The following is a 21,466-nucleotide window of genomic DNA, read 5'->3' on the forward strand; positions in this document are numbered from 1 at the left end:
TTAACACTAGAAATCAAGACAGTACATCAAAGTAATGACTTTGGGATTTAGCTGCAACAGTCTGGATGTAAAGAAAAATGGAAGTGCTTTTTGAAAACCAGTAACAGCGTGAACAGAAACGAGGATGCCCTTGATATGAGTAAATACATGCATAAGGTCCAATCCCACTTCTCATTTTTACCCCAATTCCTTGTTTTTAAGTGCCCTTTGTCCCTCAGAACAGATTTACAAAAGGTTGTGGTTGAAATCTTCCTCTATGGAACTGGACAGCCCTTGAAGACCCTGATACGTCATCAGTAGTCATCAATGGCTTTGGCTGCCTTTGCAGCCATCTTACTGATGATCTGTCATAACTCAGTTTAGAATGTGCCTCTAAAAAAAACTCAGTTTGGAGGGCCATGTAGCCCTAACGCTTTGCCCTACCCTAAGATGTGAACGTGCAAAACAAAGGGGTAGGACTAAATGGTTGGGGCAAGGGGTGTACTGGGATTGAGCCGAACACGCTTGCCTTCACTAAAGTCTATTCTGTTTATACAAAACAACTATGAGGAATTTATTTTGAGATAATGACCAATAAATGTCTTACTTTGACGCCGTGCCCCACATCATCCAGCAATGTGTAGTCAATGGGCTTTCTGATGTAGCGCACCGGCCGCTCCATGTTACCCGGGGCGATGATCTTGTGGGTGCGAGAGGTGTTCTTATTTGTGGTCAGGATGCCGATCTCTCGACGTGCCACCTTCTCCTTATGAATATCCACTGTCTGCAAAAGAGAGAAATGAAGGGTGACATGAGTAGTACAACAGACTTTTAGGGTTTACCTCTCTTACAGTAAATACTTAAAATTGACTAAATGTATTGCATTTGTTTTAAGACAGGTTATGTTTCATGAGATATGCATGATTTATAATTTCCCTGGTTATGTGAAGAGATAAGATCATGTTTTACTAAAAGGTCTCACCAGTGCCTGTAACACTAATTTGCTTTTAATGCAAACCTAATACATCCTCCATCTGTTTCACATTAAAAGCGTCCCAGGACCTCAGAGGGCATTTTCACCTCACTCCCCTTTCCTGGTGAAATTTTACTATAAAATACCTGCAAGAAGTGTTTGATTTCATAACAGCAACTAAATTTTGCAAGAGCACAACAACGGTTTTCATAGAATTTTTCAGAACACATTGTAAAACGGTTGGGAACAGGAACAACAGGAACAACACGGTCACACTTAAAATATAAGAACATCTGTGGAGTCCCTCAGGGCTCCATTTAAGGCCTCTTTTTGTTGTCCCCGTCATGTTATCATTCTCTTAATTAAGCATATTTATTATCACAGTATGTTAGGGCTGCACCCAACTCAGCATTACGCCAGTCAAATTGGATTTGTCTGTTTAACACGAATATTCCATGATTCCTTCCTTTTCGTTCCATTTGCATTTGAACAGGGCTCAGCAGGACGTTCAGGGTGACAGTGATGTTCACTTTATATAGTAAATGAGCTAACTACATTAACCACAGACTGGAAATGTGCAGCAACGTTTTCTGCCAACAATACATATTAAAAAAAAAGCCAGAGATTGTATAGTATTAAGTTCCTGTGAGCAGTAAATTCGACACTTCTAATCAGAAAGCAAAAGATAACATTATCTCAGAGCCTGACGGGCCAAAGCCTCTCTTACTCTGGGCAGCTGTCTCCGTGTCCCCACCCTCCTATACTGATGAGCAGAGAGAAAGCCAAGACAGTCACTCTGCAGCTAATAATGGGGACCGAAATGTCCGCAGAAGCACACTGCACACTGACTTACAAAAAACAAGCAAAAAAAACCCTTCAACTCATCTCGAAGGAATCGCAGTTAACCGTCTCCGACGGATGAATTCAAATCTGACTTTCAGGGGGCAGGCCTACTATATGTACTATTTATTAAAGTATATGTGCTATATATATGTGTGTTTACTGTTATTTAAACCCAGTGAATATTTGAGTGCACAATAAAACTATACGCCCATTTAAACCTTGTATTGACAGGCAAGTAGACAGGTGACACATCGCTGCTCAATATGTGCCTATAATGTGTCTCCAGCGGACCACTTACTGCCTATATAAAGCTACAAGGTCAAAGGGCCCTGCACAGAGTTAGTACATCTACACTCCCTCTAGCTGCTCTCTAGCATGCTTGCTTATCACATTAGCGGCTGTGTCAGTACAGCTGGAGATATTGATATCAGCAGAATTCGACTTGTCTCCTTCCATAGAGCAAAACGATGGACGGTCACCCAACACTTTGTCCAAGTCATTGTAAAATGGTATAGAGTCAGCATGCTGTCACCAAAGCAACCACCACATCCTGCAGTGATGATGTAGTATTTGTTGGGGACGCATCAAGAGATGCATCAGTGTTTACACATTAGTGTGGTTTGAGAGATTGAAACACAAGGCGTCTTGCTGGTTGTTTTCACTTGTTTTTAGCGCTGTCCACTTGTGATCAGAGACCCGAGACGTATGTTTTAATTTAATACCTGCCTCGCTTTAAAATTACAGTGAAGCATTTCATACCTTGACCCTTTCAGTCCATGTTGTGTGACGTCTATTAGCAACACGAAGTCGCAAAATTAAAATGTATGTATGTATATTTTAAATCTCCAGACGTCCCACTGCGTGGACACACACACTGGGTTGATCCTTTGAACTTCACCTGACCCACTATTCTGCTCTATTGGCCTACGCCCTGGGGCCCATTTCTCCTTTAACCCCTCGCACCAGGAGCAACTGAAAAAATCAGTGACCTCCATTTCTTCTGCGATTACTGTCATTATCGCTCACAGCACCCATCCAAGCAGGCGCCTTAGCTCTGGCCTTCAATTTATGAATGATTGATGTAACTGGAGGGAGAGAGGGATTAAAAGAGGGAGGGGAAGCTGAACGAAAGGTGGGGAAGACTGAGGGAGGACGGACAGTTTTATCTCTGGAGTATGAGGTCACTCTTGGGATGTGCGAGTGTTATTAAGGCTTGTGAGACATATATGAATCCATGACTGTTGTTAATCACGATGTACATACTGTACTTCTTCTTGCTTTGGCACATACTAGAAATTAAGGAGTGTGCGCATGCATGTATACGCAAGTGCATGTTTTTTAAGTAGATGTGTGCTTGTGTGTGTGTGTGCGAGACCCTCACAGCAACAAGGTCACGCATCAATCACCACTCAGCCATCTCATCCAGCTGACCCGACAGCTCCACCGCTGCCACCGGCTCTCTCTGAGTGCTGGAGATGATGAATCCAACTGAGAGACTGAAAAGTCTGATAGGTGTCGTGAAGTTGACCTGCACCCTCCCAAGCTTCTGTGCATTACTGTCTCTGTGTCTAGTCTGTGTGCTGCATGTGAGATATATATAGAGGACATGCTAGGCTCTTTTTTTAGGAGAGGAAACTGAAGCGACACGCCCGGTTTCAGCTGGGAAATAAGAAAAAAAAAAAAAAAAGACCCGCCTATTTCCTGCCAGTGATAGGCGAGTAGAGGTGGAGTGCAGATTAGTGAAAGCGAGAACAACAAAACTCAGAAGGACATAAAGCCACAGACAGTTTGAGATAAGACAAGACAGAGAGAAAATACTGTAGGTGAAACTAGAAGCTGATTCTGGTGGGCTGTCATGATCAAAAAGAAACAGAGACGCAAGTACAGTGGGGAGGGGATAGATGCTGTGAACATTTTTAGGCTCTGCATTTAAGCTGACATCATTTAAAATGTACCAAACAACAAACACTGTCACAGCCGATCCTGTGTCTCTTTACCGTAACACCACTAAAGAATCATTCTTGACAATGAGGAAATATTGAAGCAGTGGTGCAGCAAGCATGAACACATCTGTAAGTGATGACTGAATCCTGTCAGCTGTATTTCAGCATTTCCTCTACATGTACATTACAAAAAGGAAGTTACATGAGGTAATCTCTATGAAATGTCCAATAAATGTTACCTAATCGTTGACGACAGACTTGTGTCTGCCCTTCCTGTGCTCTCTCAATCTCATTTTCTTTTGTAATCTCTTTTCTCTAATAAACATCTGGCTATCTGCTCAGCCTCTGCAGTGAGTTTCTCAGAGCAGATGGCACCGCTGTAAAGTTCACTGCTGGATCCATATCGTAGTTTCAGCCCAATATATCTGCATTTGAGCAAATGTTGAGTCTCTGAAGTACAAACGAAACTAGCTGTACATATTTTTTAAGTCTTGTTGAAGTGTTACTGGCAAGAGGAAAATATTATGTAGTCTGTGTTGAGACTCCAAGGCGTGACAGCAGATGTGTGATGTCATACATCAATGATCTCATATATGGCTTAATGACAAGACTACAAATTCAGCCAGCTATGAATGAAATCTCACAAGTGTTCACATCTGTTTCACTATCGTTTTTTAAAATTTACACTAGGATTCAGTGCTGAATTTGGAAGTTTGAAGGCTACCGACAGAATTAGGGTCGTACTAGGATTGGGTACTGAAACATGGTGGCGGTACCCACCTGACCAAATCACAACGCAAATTTCAGTGCCTCGTTTTGTTTGGTGCTAAATTGTGTGATGTGCTGGTGCAGAGAGTATTAAGTTAAACGTTGCTGTGCAGTGTGTTAACAGTTTAGGCTATTAGTCAGCGAATAAATGCTCCTCAAGACCTAAGTCAAGTTCTCGTGTCTTGCTTGTCGCCTGCTTATCAGCAGTGTCAGGAGAGTGAAGGAGGTTAGCCCTGAAGTTAGCCTCCCATTTGAAACTGACCCAGCTCATTTAGGATGGACTGTTGAGGTGGACCAGCTATTCTCATTGCTGTTACAATCTCCTTAACAGTTAATGTAGAAGTGTCTTGCTATTGAGTCTCTCCTGAGTTTGGGAGACAATTATAGATCCCAAAATCAAGATTTGTTTTGCTTTTATTAGTGTTGTAACTGTTATTTAGTGTTAAATTATTGTAGCTGGGTTACATTTTCTTTATTATGTGAATTTCATAGTATTTTGTATTCATCCATATCTAAATGTTTAGGTGTAGTTTAAACTGGTAAGAGTTAATATATTGTTCAATTTCAAGTTAAAATTTGCCATTGCATTTTAAAAAGGCTATTATTTAATCTCATTTCAGGCAGCATTAAGCACTGGTATTGGAAAACTCCCAAACAATACCCAACCCCAGTTGGTACTACCAAGTACCAATTCATGTTAGATTATTTGGTGCCTCGTTTCAGTATATAAGAGCGCGTATGGGTGAGAATGCTGGGGAGAAAAGAGCCTCGAAGTCTGGATGCCAGCCACGGAGCTCCAAGGCCAGCAATAGAGTTCCGCAGAGCTGCCGGGTTCAACTTTAGTCATGAGGCTGAAGTGCCCCAAAACTGGCTATGGAGCTCCGCGATTGCTCCGCCGACCACTTCAATGACTGCTCCATTGGCTGCTCCATCAGTCGTTCTTTCAGCCATTCCAACTATCACTGCATTGGTCTATTTTATTTTCTGTATTGCTTTAGGAACAGCCAACATCACTGCTAGACGAGCACAGGTACAAGCAGACAGACAGAATGAGACAGAAGACGCTCCATGTGTGATTAGAAAGGAGCAAAGGAACACAATTTTAGTCTACTACATCATCCCCTGCAGCTGGTTAAAAAATTACATTTTTTGTTATTACAGAGAAAGGAAAGTACTGAAAAAAATATTGTTGGGTACCAGGACTGAATTAAAGGTCCAAAGAGCAGTACTGTGTCGACTGCTATCGTAACCGCTCAAATGTGAACAGCACCCAACTCTAATTTACACTCAAGATATAATTCCAGGTACTTTCTGCCCTTGAGAGGATCTGTCCAGCTGAAATGGAGCAGAAAGAGGCACAAGTGGGTCATTGAGCTCATTAATGACAACTTCTGAGAAATAAGAAACAGACCAACCAGAGAGCAAACTGGCAAACAGCAGGACTCAAGGAGATGGAAAAGAGGAGTAAAGAGACTCATGGGAAGCTGCTCGTGTTTTGTATCGCAACAGAATCACCAGCACTGGTTTGTGTTAGCTGAACGCACATATTAAGGCACAACCATTTAAGTGAACTGATGCACACAGAGAGGAGAAATGGGCTGCAACAGCTCTGCTTTGATTAAACATGCTGTAGTTTTGCTTTTAGTAGCATTTCTTGTTGAACTCTGTGACAGCCTCCTCTGCTGTGGGCTTTTAAATCCTACAGAGATGGAGCTGGGATTTGGCAGCACATTTTTGGCTACCTCCACTTTCTAATCCCATTTTAACTCTTTCAAGTCGAAACAATTTGCACAGCCAGAAAAACACTTGGCACAACCAAGCAAGTTAAAATATAATTTCTTGGACACCAGACAAATGAATCAAAGCCCTGCAGACACACCTGTACGAGAGGCATGTTAAAGTGTCTACAGGTATCAGACGCTTAAATTTAATGCTTTTTAAGACCTTTGCAAGTTAAGTTTTAAACCCAATTTAATACTGATATTTGGACAATTTTTATTCAAGCATTGCAGGTAAGTATAAAGTTAACTACTACATATATATGTGATCCCATGCAGATGTAGGTTTAATGTAAGAATATGGTTATTAGAGTGATTTAGGTTAATCTACACTTTGCCATCAGGTATGTTCAGGTATTAAGTACAAAGACAGTATTAGATTCAGGGGTAGGTTTATTTATACAATCAGAAATGTAGACCTTCACAAAGAGCAGCTTGACACTTTGACAAAAAGAAATTAAAAGATGGATAAATGAAATTAGATAAAATGTTGGTGGCAATTAAGTTTTCACAGATCTTATTTAATAGTATTTAATGACTTTTATCAAACTGAATTTAAGACCTTTGAAGAGTTTTTAATGGGATACCATGCCGATTTTTCAACCAGCATTTTATCATAACAATGCGGGTAGTATTTGTAATGGTAAACCTCCTCCATCTCGCCAGTGCCCATATCTCCCTGTTCATCTCTCAGCTCAAATCCAGCTGATTGTTATGCTGGCTCTGTGGCTGTTGCTCAAACTACAGATTGTACTTCTGAAATTTTGTATGCCAGCTGCCCCTGACACAAAAAGTATAGAATTGGATTTCTCAAACTCAGGTTAAACTGTAAAACCAGGCGGCACTGATCAAATATAAACCTAGATTCTGTTACTGCGTTGACTTTTTTTTGTTTAACGTTTTCAGAAGCATTTTTTAGCGTACTGTTAAACTGTGAGCTTGATTAGGTGTGGTTAATTAAGTGTGATTAATAATAGGGATGTCACAAGAACCAATACTTGGGTACCAAGTTGATGCCAAATTCTGTAAATGTGATGGTTCTCATTTTTCTCCAGTATGGTAGGTACCAGGGATGCAATTTTTCTGGACCTGACAAGGCAGCATATATTCCTAAAGGTGTTCTAGTCTGCCGTTAAATGCCAAAGGAGGAAGAAGAACGCCTAACAGCACAGGACAACAAAACGTGGAAGATGTCGGCAAGTGCAGCTGCAGTTGAAAACAAAAGCATTTTTTGCCAGTGGCCAGCATATTTTAATTCTTTGCAATGGAAACCTGACTTCCAGCAACTTCCTGTATCACTCCAGTGCCCTCTAATATATGGAATTATGGCTTATTGATGGGGTAATTGGGGTGAGCCATGGTTGGGACAACACTAAATGCTGTGTTCCTATGGATGTACTGTGCCAAACTGATATTTGTGGTGCCCTGTACAATTTTCTGTTTTTTTGTACACTTGTTTTAAAGTCAATAAAAATATTCTGGAGAACACTTTGCAGTGGGATCGACTTACATTTACACTGTTACAAATGGCAGCAGCACTTGTTAACGTCACCAAGCCATCCAATCACTAATAGCCTAACACAAAGACCAGCTGTCACATCTTATATGTACAAGTGCTGAACAACAGTGGAGGAGAAATACGTTGATATATTGCTCCTCACCCACAGAATCTCATGAACCCATATAGAATGGCGGCTTTATAACTGAATTTAAATGCTTTTGTTTATTACCAGTGTATTGAAGTGGGGATCATGAATCGTGGAATTTTACTGGCACTGGTATCGATTACTAAATTTCTGGTATCGTGACATTCCTCTATACAAGGCTATATAGAGCTATTGTATTTGAAGCAGAAATATCAACCATCAACTGCCCATCTAAAGCATCAATAAAAGACTGGTTGTTCTTCATTAGACTGCACCCAACTGTACTCCATCCTGCAGCATGTGGAGTAGAGCAGGAGCTGAAAAAAAAAATGCTAACCAGGCAAGAGAGCTGGCGTCAGGATTTCACTTCATCCCTGACAGGCTTAATGAAGCACACAGGGAGGGGACGGGGACATTCACTGGCTGACAGGCAGGGTGGCCGTGTGAAGCGCACACAGAGGGAAAGAGAGACAGAGAGAGGACTGCTGATGAAGCAAGAGGGACTGAAGAGGGGCTGCGGAGGTTTGGCAGCTCCAGCACGATCCATGCCCCTGCCATATCTGTCTGTCTTTATCAAGTGTGAATGTGTCATTGTGCACTTTGAATAATACCAGCAGGTCTGCTCTTTATTGTGCTTCAAAGGGTTTAATCGTCAGATGACAGTCCTCAAAGCGCACCTTGATCCACCAATATTCTTCAATATGGGACAGAAATAAAATAATCAGTGAATTAAAACAGTATTTCAGTTAGAGATGAGAATGTGGAGGTGAATGTGACGTGACTGGTGTGGAAATGTTATCCTGGATTCACTGACTACAGGTGTTGTGGAGGAGGTTCTCTAGCAGCACTCGGAGAGACAGAGCTGCTCCTCTGTTTAATCTGTCTGTTCATTGGTCTACAGTGAGACATTGGTCTATATGTTGCATGTGCTGCGCTAAATCAGTCTGTGTGATGGATGAAATGACCGTAGTAGCACATGTGCAGCTAGCTAGCGGTGCTAGCTCCAACGCTGCTCATCTCACAATAACGTGACACAAACATGGTGGCCACTCTCCAGTCTTCCCTAGGTAGCCCCTTTGAGTAAGTGGCTTAATTTTTTATCCACAAAACCCCTTTAGCATTGTTCCGACCATGTTAGCACCACTAGCTGCTGCTAACGGTGCTAACAGAGCTAACAGTGACAACATAGAAGGGGGTTTGTGGCTCAAACTTGAGTCGCTTACTCACTGGGGCAGCCTGGGGGGAAACTGGAGGGTGGGCACAATGTTTTTACAGCAATGCTGTTGGGTCAAGGTGGTGTTACTAGCAGTGATCACTGATTGAGCAGTGCCACCAGCTAGCTCCAACCAGACCCAGGTGGTGTGCAGTGCAGTGAACTGAAGAGTAGCTAAATTAACCTATCAACCAACATGCATAACAGGTCTATCCTCCGGCACTGTGGTGTGTACCTGGGAGATGTGGTTGATGGAGGACTCCATGCGTCGTAGTTGCGAGGCCTGGATGTCCAGCAGCTGCAGCACATTGTTAGCTAAGGCATTGATCTGGTAGGCCACACTGGCCAGAGACTGGGTGGTGTAGGCCTTGGTCTCCTCCAGGGCCTTCTTCTTGTCTTGAGCCTGGCAGAGAGGAAAGAAGGACACAGAGAGGAAGAGAAAACACCAGTCAGAAAGATCAGTGGAAGGATGTGTGGGTGGAAGAAAGTTGGCAGAGGGAAGTAAGGTATAATCTCCAACATAAAAAAAAAACTCAAGAGGCAATGCTGCACTCTCATTGTTACTCCAATCAGCTGTGTGAGCGGGGAGTGAGAGGGCAGCTTTCTACAGGGAGCTGTATTTGACAGGACAATTCATTCTCACAAAGCCCCGTTAAGATCTAAAAGGACATGAATAAGAGTTCATGATTCTCTGAGGGAGCAACTTTGTGGATGCGAAAGCAGCCTGGAATTGGACAACAATAACTTCCAAATAGCTCGGATGGTCAACAGGGGACAGGTGCAGGGGAGTTGAGCCCAGTGAGCAGGAATGCCAAGACATTTTCTAGGATCCCAAATCTCCACCGGGCTGCGCAAACCATCTGTTTCTGGATGCCTTTAAATAGCGAAGGGACTGAATGGACATATTTATAGTTTGGAAACAAAACAGGGATAATGCTGCCACACAGAGAGCCACACCAACAGGGGACTGCCAGGAATCTAGAAGCAGGATTATTTTCAACTATTTTCTTTTTGTCATTGATAAATTCCTCATTTAGTTTATAAATCGTCCTAATGCCTACCACATTAGTTTGTTTTACCAAAAGCCAAAAAAGCCCAAAGGTTCTCAATTTACACACACATTAAATAAGGTGATAAATATGCAAATCTACCATTTTACCAGGGTTCCTACAGCTTAAGGCAAGTTTGATTTAAGACTTTTTAAGCCTTTATTATGCGACTTGGAATTAAATCTAATACCAATTTTACAAAAACCAACACTGAAGAAAAAAAAGAATTACTGAGGGGTTAGGGACAATTTTGCCCAAATGTTTGTTGTAACATAAAATATGACTTTTTTGGTCCTGTAAAAATGAACAATGTTGGACGATCATCTTCAAACGTTGGGGAAAAAAAACATTTTGTAGAGTAAAACACGTGGAAAACAATGAAAATATTATATATGACTAATATGTGTTAATATGTGTTTTGCATAAAATACTAAAACACAGCGAGCCGTGTATGCATTGCCTTGTATCAGTTTCAGCCATGCTGCAAAAAAAAAACTGGTTAAACAGCCAGTTTTATTTGAATATGCACCTCTCAATGTCGTCCAGGGTACAGTGACAGCTAGCTAGCAGAGCGTGAATCATCTCCTGTGAGTATCCCAACTAGAAACAAAAATTAGTGTTGTTGGTTCGAATATTTTATTTTTATTTTTATTTTTATATAGGTATTGCCAAGTATTTTCACAATTTTGCATTTTGAAAGATTGTTTAATCCATTTTAATACTAATTAAGGCCTTACTTTTAGATTAATTAATTCCACTCCTTTTAATTAAGACCTTTTAGGGATCTGCAGGAACCCTGTTTAATATGTTGTCCTAAAAACAGTCAAATATAAAAATAGCCATTGCTTAATTTCTTTCAGTCAACTCATATATGAATTGGCTAATCAAGTCAGCACTAGTTGTTTCACATCCTTCCTCAGACTACAATGCAGATTATTCACTGAGCAAGAGGAAGCTGTCCTTTAAAAATGGGCTGTATCACTGTTGTGTACATGTACAGTACAGGCCAAAAGTTTGGACACACCTTCTCATTCAATGCGTTTTCTTTATTTTCATGACTATTTACATTGTAGATTCTCACTGAAGGCATCAAAACTATGAATGAACACATGTGGAGTTATGTACTTAACAAAAAAAGGTGAAATAACTGAAAACATGTTTTATATTCTAGTTTCTTCAAAATAGCCACCCTTTGCTCTGATTACTGCTTTGCACACTCTTGGCATTCTCTCGATGAGCTTCAAGAGGTAGTCATCTGAAATGGTTTCCACTTCACAGGTGTGCCTTATCAGGGTTAATTAGTGGAATTTCTTGCTTTATCAATGGGGTTGGGACCATCAGTTGTGTTGTGCAGAAGTCAGGTTAATACACAGCCGACAGCCCTATTGGACAACTGTTAAAATTCATATTATGGCAAGAACCAATCAGCTAACTAAAGAAAAACGAGTGGCCATCATTACTTTAAGAAATGAAGGTCAGTCAGTCCGGAAAATTGCAAAAACTTTAAATGTGTCCCCAAGTGGAGTCGCAAAAACCATCAAGCGCTACAACGAAACTGGCACACATGAGGACCGACCCAGGAAAGGAAGACCAAGAGTCACCTCTGCTTCTGAGGATAAGTTCATCTGAGTCACCAGCCTCAGAAATCGCAAGTTAACAGCAGCTCAGATCAGAGACCAGATGAATGCCACACAGAGTTCTGGCAGCAGACCCATCTCTAGAACAACTGTTAAGAGGAGACTGCGCGAATCAGGCCTTCATGGTCAAATAGCTGCTAGGAAACCACTGCTAAGGAGAGGCAGCAAGCAGAAGAGATTTGTTTGGGCCAAGAAACACAAGGAATGGACATTAGACCAGTGGAAATCTGTGCTTTGGTCTGATGAGTCCAAATTTGAGATCTTTGGTTCCAACCGCCGTGTCTTTGTGAGACGCAGAAAAGGTGAACGGATGGATTCCACATGCCTGGTTCCCACTGTGAAGCATGGAGGAGGAGGTGTGATGGTGTGGGGGTGTTTTGCTGGTGACACTGTTGGGGATTTATTCAAAATTGAAGGCACACTGAACCAGCATGGCTACCACAGCATCCTGCAGTGACATGCCATCCCATCCGGTTTGCGTTTAGTTGGACGATCATTTATTTTTCAACAGGACAATGACCCCAAACACACCTCCAGGCTGTGTAAGGGCTATTTGACCAAGAAGGAGAGTGATGGAGTGCTGCGGCAGATGACCTGGCCTCCACAGTCACCGGACCTGGACCCAATCGAGATGGTTTGGGGTGAGCTGGACCGCAGAGTGAAGGCAAAGGGGCCAACAAGTGCTAAACACCTCTGGGAACTCCTTCAAGACTGTTGGAAAACCATTTCAGGTGACTACCTCTTGAAGCTCATCGAGAGAATGCCAAGAGTGTGCAAAGCAGTAATCAGAGCAAAGGGTGGCTATTTTGAAGAAACTAGAATATAAAACATGTTTTCAGTTATTTCACCTTTTTTTGTTAAGTACATAACTCCACATGTGTTCATTCATAGTTTTGATGCCTTCAGTGAGAATCTACAATGTAAATAGTCATGAAAATAAAGAAAACGCATTGAATGAGAAGGTGTGTCCAAACTTTTGGCCTGTACTGTATATTACTGTTATATCTCTGCATCGAGCATTAAGCTAGAGGCCTAAAAATGATAAGCATAATTTAGCATAAAAACTGGAAGTAGAGGAAAATAGCTAGCTTGGCTCTCTTCAAAGTTAAAAAATATACCTACCTACATATCCGCACTTCTAAAGTTGACTTATTAACATATGGTAACTTACTTGTTTGATCAATACTAAAAAACAGATATGTAAAAAAAAAAAAAAAAAAAAAAGTTGTGGTTTAACAGGAAGTGATGAGCTGAAATGTTTGAAATGCTACCTGTTTCTCAATTTCCTGTATTTGTGCTAACCTAACAGAGAAATATGAGTGGTATCAATCTTCCCATCTCGTCAAAACAGCGTGTTTTCAAAGTGTCATTCCTTTACAAAGACTTACATCCATTGAGTTTGATCTGTTCCTAAGCCGTTCAGTCACTCTGATTATTTTAAAAACTCCAGAGCCCCTTAAATGCAGTGCCACAAAGACACAGGCTACAATTTACCAGCTGTTACCAAGCAACAGTCTGGTTTCTGTGTGTGGTAGCAGGAGGCTAACAGCATGCACCGTGACACCACTCTACACAGGACCACCTGCCCACCTACTTCCTTGCAAACCACCTGCAGCACCAGTATCTGTTGCAGATGTCTGCTGGGACCTGCAGGTCGGCTCAACCCGTGCAGAGCTTTCAATGCCAGTTTGTAAAACACAGAGCTAGAAGACGAAACACTGCTAGCTTACTCAGCATTATCACAGCGACTGGAGCAGCTCCTCATACCTGAGCTTGGAAAATGCTGACTTATGTTTCCGTGGACATGTACAGAATACTAAAACACCTTGCATTTTACTATTCTCATGAGCCACTTGCACATGATTTAAAGTAAAACAACATGCATAATCAATATCATATGGAGGCATAAGAGGGAGATAGATGAAGAAAATTCATGAACTGGGATTTACAGAGAGGTTAAAACTTCCAACAGCATTAAACTAATTTAAAAAAGTCTGAAAATAACCTGCATAGAAAACCCGTGGCATTAATAGCCCTCATCCTCCTAATACACATTATTCATTATGGATCTCTCCCTCTCTTTCTCTCTTACTCACTTTCTCCTGCTTTGAGATATTATATTTCATATTAAGCTTACAAAAGGCTTTGTGTCAGGGCTCCACTACTTGGAAGTATTTTTTTGTTAAGCACCAGACTGAACCTTAACAGTTCACTAAACTAAAGCAATTTCAGAGCCATGTCTGATACTGGAATATCATGAGTCACGAATGAAACAGCTCTGAGTCAGAGGGGTATCATGTGAGCTGACGGGGGGGATTTTGGCGGGGTCAACATGAGGGAAATATTAAGAAGATTCATGGGTTTCCACCAAACACCCCTTTCTCCACATATCTCACTGCGGAAAGGGGAAAAAAATATCTTTAAAGGGTTACTTTGGTATTTTTTCCAATCTGGACACTATTTTCCCTTGTTTTTGTGACTTTGTGACTAATGGGAACAACTATTTTTTAAATTGGTTCATTATTAGGCAAAAGTGTTGCAGGCAGCAGCTGCGAAATAGGCTGCAATGTAACTACCCAGGATAATTGTGCACCAATGTCTCAACTGAAAATGGGGTGTTTTGCCACTGACAGGCTCCGATTTTTATTCTAATTGTCTGACAACGTTATGGAAAGGATCCCTACAGAGATAGACCCTTTAGCTTAAGAGTTAGATCCTTTTAGTTTAACTAGAAACAGCCTTGAAATTGCTATTGTCAAACCCACCAGACTCCATTTAAATAAACAATAATTTTAGCATACTTTCACATCTAACTGTGATTGTTGGAACAGTAAAAAGAGGAACCAGAGCGACTTTTGTGAATCTTATTGTGTTTCTGTTAACTTTAAATGAAGCGTGTTTTATGACGATAAAACTACTGTTTATTTGAATGGAATCTGGTGGGTTTAGGATCTTACTCTAACAAAAAGGTCTATCTCTGTAGGGATCCTTTCCATAATGTTGTCAGACACTGAGAATAACAATTTGAGCCTGTCAGTGTCAAAATCAAACACTTTTAGTTGACATAAATTGACGTACATGCCCTAAGTGGTTATATTGCAGCCTGTTTTGCCACTGCTGGCTGAAGCGGTCTTGCTCAGTACTAGCTCAATTTCAAAAATTGTTGTTCCTCTTAATCACTTTGAAACAAAAACAGTTTTCACTGACACACCCAGTGACATCCCACTTTACACGCACAATTTCCCAACAAAGGCAGCCAGTCACCTGTGTAGTGCTGCTTTCTGTTCTCTCCCCTCATATCTGTCTTTGTCTTCTACTCTGTGTCTTTATATTTATATGTGTGGTGGGTTGCTGTACCAAACCCACCAGACTCCATTTAAATAAACAGTAATTTTAGTGTATTTTCACATCCAACTGGGTGAAGTAGGGGTTTAGTTCAACCAAACCAGATTTAGTGATTGTTGAAACAGTAGAAAGATGAACCAGGAGGACTTTTGTGAGTCTTATTTTGTTTCTGTTAACTTACAATGAAGCATGTTTTATGACGATAAAATTACTGTTTATTTAAATGGAGTCTGGTGGCTTTGGCGAAAGCGATTTCAGGGCTCTTACTCTTTAACAAGAAGGTCTATCTCTGTCAGGATCTTTTCTATAAGCTGTAAGACACTCAACAATCTGAGCCTGTCAGTGGCAAAAACAAGCACTTTTAGTGACATAAATTGACAGTGCACAAATGCCCATAAACGTTACACTGCAGTCCATTTTGCAGCTGTAGCTTAATACTGAACCAATTACAAAAGTGTTCCCATTAGTCACATAGACACAGAAACACAGGAAAATAGGATCCAGATTGAAAAACTTCTGAAGTCACTCTTTAACTTGGAAACAAAAACTGATATTGATTAGTCCATTGAATAAAGCAGCACTCAAACATATTGACTGGCAGTGTGTGGTTTAGATATGCATACCACATATTGGAAAAAAATGAAGAAAGCTGTGTTCTAGCACTTCTTAAAACCTAAACGTTAAGACCCATTTACACAGGAATAAGGAGCAAAGGCCCATCCAAAAACAGCATTGTTCAGTGTTACAACAGATCTGAAGAGTTGCTATTTTAGCACACAAAGGCCTTAAGAAAGTCATTTACAAAGCTGAGTTCTGCTTTTATGACACCAATCATTTTGCCAGTGACAGTTTTTCAAATGGCTCATTTCAAATATCTCATCTAAGAATAAAACTCTGTCTTTTTCTCCAGCATCACAGTGGATTTACATATCAGGCCATGCGATGCCAACTGTTTGATAGTATGAATATGTTAACTGCATTAAAAACAAATGTTATCCCCACAAAATTATGCAAATCTGTCTTACATCTAGACAGCCAGGTATCATTTCACGGTTATGACAAAAGCACGTGACTAAAGAGATTTAAAAGAAGTGTTAGCCACTGGGAGCAATAACCTAAATTTAGAACTGAATTCAGACACAGAAACATATTCCACGTCCAATATTACTGCTCTCAATCTGAGCAAAAGCTATAATGACCTTCTTCCTCTTAACTCCCTGTTGTGTTTGTCAAGTGTGTTCACAAGCATGCAGGATTCGAGCTAATGTTTATAATGTCCCTGAAGAAATCATTATTCAGAAGAAGGCGCATACATGCATCTTCATATACCAGGCAATATTTCAGATACTGCAGCAGAGGGTGACACTACAGTACAGGGCTCTGAAAACCAGCAGAGAAGGGGATGGAAAGCATGCATCCACTTTTTGTAAATGTATTACCAAAGAATGTTAGCATTTATAAAAAAGTATGGGATACTATTAAATCACTTAATTTTTTTAAGTTAAAAAAAAAAGCTGTTTGTGCATACAATTAAATATTTCTGACAGTTAACCAGACAAATCTGCTATGACCTAAAATTTTTAAGCCTTTAATTGATAGGACAGATGAGCGTGAGGGGGGGGGGGGGGGGGGACAAGGGAGTGACATGCAGCAAAAGGCCACAGGCTGGAGTCGAACCCGGGCCGCTGCGGCAACAGCCTTGTACATGGGGCGCCTGCTCTACCACTAAGCCACCGACACCCCGGCATCTTCAGTTTGCTTCTTTTGTCCAACCAAGTGTCTGAAACCCAAAGACTCTTTGTTATTAGTCATAAATAGCAAAGAAAAGCAGCAAATTCTCACATTTAAGAAGCTGAAACCAGCAAATATTTGACATTTTTGCTTGAAAAATGACTGAAACAATTTATTCTTTTTTTTTTTTTTTTTTTTTACAAGTAACCATTATTTCATATTTTCTTCAAGGCATGGGAGGACGGGAAATTAATACAAAATAAATAAATAAATTGAAAAAAAAATTTTTAAACAATTTATTCTAATATCAAAATAGTTCAGTTCAATTAATTTTATTAATACACTGTAAAATTTTAATCAAAAGCCTTGTCCCAATTAAATGCAGAGTCCCTTTTACTAGCTCGGTGTGGCTACACATTCTGACAATTAATCGCCTGTCTCAATTAGAAGCCTGGTCTGGTTGCCAAGTACTTTTTTGTAGTAGTAGTTCTTTAGCTGTGTAACACCAGGTTGTTGGCCACCTCAAATTATGTGTCCATTCCTCAATTACCCTGTAAGTCATTCATATACCTTTAGTCCGTGAGGGTCCTCAGGTCAAAAGAATCAAAAGGGTTGGACCCTCACAGCAGATCCCCCAAGAAACCCTTAAATGGGGAAAAAGTGTAGGAAACCAAACCAAGGAAGAACAACTGAGGAGGGATCCCTCTCCCCAGGATGGACAGACATGCGATGGCTTTCCTGTGTACATCTATAAGTAGTTGGCAGGCAATTCATTTTTCTTTCAATCGACTTATCAATTGGATAGACTGATCATTGCATCTTCAAAGTTTTCATCATTGTCTTTGTCTCATTCAGCTACACATCTGATTTGGGCGATGCAAGCTTTTTCCAAAAAGTGGACATTGTATATACTTATTAGTCACATCATGTGACGCACACAAAAGACATGGTAAAATTATGGGCATCATAACAGACAGAGCTAATATGATGCGATGAGAATGGACATGGCTTTAAGAAGCTATGATCAAGCCATCTCGCATTTTTTTCCCCCATTATCCACTACAAATACACGTGTTTTGTTAGTCTACTTTCCAACCTTGCTTCATGCAGTACGGAACAAAATCTCCACAACATGTCAGTGATTTTTTTCTCTCGACTTGACGACTGCTGTTATACGGGAAGGACACATCTATCGCACATCAAAATCAGACCTGGGCACGTCTGTTGTCAATCTGCAACACCTCCTATGATGTGCGGTTTTTCATTTCCTTTAGCTGTGAAAGTTGGTGTATGAATTTCACTGCAACAAAGTTCAAAGCAAATTCCAAACTGATGATTTGTGAGCATCATCGATCTGCAAAAACATTTAAAGAATTTGGAATTGGGGTGCAGGAAGCATGGTTTGTAAGACTGCTACTTAATTTTGTTTATCCACAAGATTATAAATGAAACCATGTAGTGACACAAAAGGGTCAAGCGACCAAGATGAAGATAATCATTTAATAATCCAATTTACTGAAATGTAAAGTATCCCAAAGTGAACATGTTTAAATGAGCATGTCAGCCACCTGGTTTAACCTCTAGCCCACTGCTCCTAATAACCAACAGAGGCACTTCCTCACATTTCCTGTCTAACTCAATTGCATTGGCCACAAATGTACCTGCGAGACCTTAAATAAAATGTGATAACAGCACAGCCTTTGAGCTTAATATTAAAATCCTCAGGCAGCTTTCTGCATAATAATATTGGGATAAGCTCCAATGTGTCAGTATTTACGCATGCATTCAAGCAGTGTAACCTACATTGCATTTCTGATGACAAGCAGGGCAAAGTGATGTGATCTGTTATTACGACAAACCGTGGGCTTTCTCAGCACTACAGTCAAAAAATGACCATGCTGGAGCACAGTGGGGTTTCTGCTGTGTGCTGCTCTGGCAACAGACGCTGCTGTTCACACCAGACCATTCAACCTGGTGACGGTCTATAGCTCACACTCTTGCCAACATTAACTGAATGCGTTCTTACAGTGGCAAAGTAACAGAGATTAATAGTGAGTAACTCTTCAGGCTAGAAATCCCCAAAACTGTTTTAATATTTAATACACGTCGGGCCATGAATCACTGGGATTTTGTCTGAGGGAGACCCCCAGTGTGAGAGAACTTGAACATGTACAGAATTTACAATATGAGTGTAAAACAATGATAAGTAAAACTTGTGTGGTCCCTGCAAGGTTGTCCCCAGTTTGCTTCTGACTCCTACTCTCCCTGAGACTGATTTACCATTCAGTCTGTATATGCAAAAGCAGCTTATCATCACCCTGCACCATGCATTTGATTACAAGCAAATGATCCATGGACATGCTCTGGAGCTATGTTTTCAGCCCTATAGCAAACACACATGTGATTTCTGCATCATGAGTAGCCTGACTACACATCTCCAGTCTTCAGTGTCTTGTGTTTTCCCCCTAAAAGTCTTTCAGGACTTGACCTACATAATGATATCCACTAATAAGCAACCAAACAGCTGAGAGATGCTTGAAGCCTTTGTCAAAGGGCAACACCACCTAAATTAAAAATTCCAGTATGATATTTCCATGGCCTAGGAAAGTTCAATCAATATTTGTGAACATGAGCTGCTCTCTCTCAAAGCCAGGAACCAGAAGTCTCAAATTTGTGATGTCATAGGAAATAAAGTCAGATTTTGTGGACCCACAAAATGTTTTTTTTCCTATTTTATACCCAAATGAGCTTAATTATTGTACTGTTCTCAGTTCTGACACAGAACGTGTACCCATATACTCAGAATATTCCCCTGGGTGCTCTTAGTAGCCCCCTCTACACTGCCTGTTCAGACCAGAAATATCACGCCATGCCGCCTTACCAATTCTGTATGAAAGGTACGAATGTGGAAAGGGGTGCCAGAGTGGTGTTGCCTTTAAGCCACCATGGGAGGTAGTAACAGCACCAAAAAGGACATAAAGGACATGATAACATGTTATATGTGCGACCCACCACTGGAGATTTACGAAGTAGCTGATAGCAGTTAGCAGCTAACTAAAAGAGGAAGAACAGTGGCCAGAAGTGTGTATGAATTGGGAAAACAATAAGGTCTGGGCACTCCTTACCCTCCAGGCAAACGACAAGATCAGCCACCACATAACAGGGATGGTGAATGATTGTTACTGACAAATTAATACCATCATTGTCGTTTAAAAAGTGCTGTGTGATGCATATGTTTTATGTCCCACTAGAGACTGAGGTTGTTGTGTTACAGGTCATGCCTCTTTTGATTCCATAACGCCGCGTTGCAGTGTATATTCATACACTGGAGCAGAATAACACCGCTGTAATATAAGATAAGATAAGATAAGATAAAACTTTATTGATCCCACACCGGGGAATTTTACGTGTTACAGCAGCTCAAATGGCACAGATAGACAAGCAAGTTCAATGGCAATAGAATACTTATATAAAAAAGATAAAATACAAAAAGATATATATCTGACTTAGAAAAATATAAAATATAAACTATACACTCAATACTATTTACACTATATACATCTTTCAATTATGCACATATGGATATAGAATATGTATATATGAATATATTGCCTCTTTATTAGGAAATGGGTGCTCTCAACATACTGACACAGTTAATTAAAAATTCACTCATAACTTTTTGTATGGGCCCAGTTGAATATTGCCATAATAATGTGTAGTTATCACCAAATCCCACGACACACAATTTGAGAACCACTGGTCTAGGTATGCACAATATTGGATTTTTTTTTTGCCAGTATCCAATATGCCGATATATGTCAACTTATTTGATTGATAATTGATACCAATATCGATATATCCACTTTTTCCCCCACCTAATTTTAGTGATCATCAAGTCTCTTCTGTATTATGCATGCATGCTCTTATCATGATGGCCCACCACCAGATGGAGACATGAGATACAATACTTTTCAATGTATGTAATATTCATTCATTGTGCAAAATATGAAAAAGCATGTTGGCCAATCTGATGGTTCATTGTGCCAATATTGTTGTGCATCCCTACCGATGACATCACAAATTTGAGTTTTGGCACTCTGGTTTTAGGAGTTGGGAGAGAGTTGTTCATTCTTATCAATATTTTTGGCCTGTCTTAGACCATGGGAATAAAATGTATGAATTTTGAAAATGGGTGAAGTCACCCTTTAATGGTAGAGACTACATCGTTAGAACAGTCCAAGTGAGTAGGGTGCCTTTACTCAGTATGATGTAGTGTGGTTTATAGTGACTAAGCATTTCATGGTATTTTTCTGGTGTAATAAATTACTAACAAAACATTACTACATACACTTATATTAGCTTTGAATTTTTGCACTAGAAAAACGGCTCTTCATAGACTACACTGGTGAATTTTCCTTTATAATGCTGTTATATGGCCCAAACATATGACGCCTGTTAAACATGTGAAAAAGGAAAATGGTGTTTAAAACCGGGGCCGTGATTAATTTGTGTCACCGGTACCTATCAGAGCAAGCAGTCAGTGACAAAACCACTGGGTCAC

General features: G+C 40.4%; 1 protein-coding gene across 4 annotated transcripts in view; it reads right to left on the reverse strand.

Annotated features, from left to right (window-relative positions):
- The window catches only part of LOC117271562 (abl interactor 1-like), a 47,867-nt gene that overhangs the window by 25,848 nt on the left and 553 nt on the right, over positions 1 to 21,466 (reverse strand). For all 4 annotated transcript variants that reach the window (XM_033649823.2, XM_033649821.2, XM_033649822.2 and 1 more), the window contains exons 2-3: positions 9,379 to 9,546; positions 587 to 763 (exon numbers count right to left, since the gene is read on the reverse strand). In XM_033649823.2, coding sequence (XP_033505714.1) covers positions 587 to 763; positions 9,379 to 9,546 — 345 coding nt within the window. The remainder of the gene's footprint in view (positions 1 to 586; positions 764 to 9,378; positions 9,547 to 21,466) is intronic.

The sequence above is a fragment of the Epinephelus lanceolatus genome, chromosome 12 (assembly GCF_041903045.1).
Source record: "Epinephelus lanceolatus isolate andai-2023 chromosome 12, ASM4190304v1, whole genome shotgun sequence".
NCBI lineage: Eukaryota > Metazoa > Chordata > Actinopteri > Perciformes > Serranidae > Epinephelus > Epinephelus lanceolatus.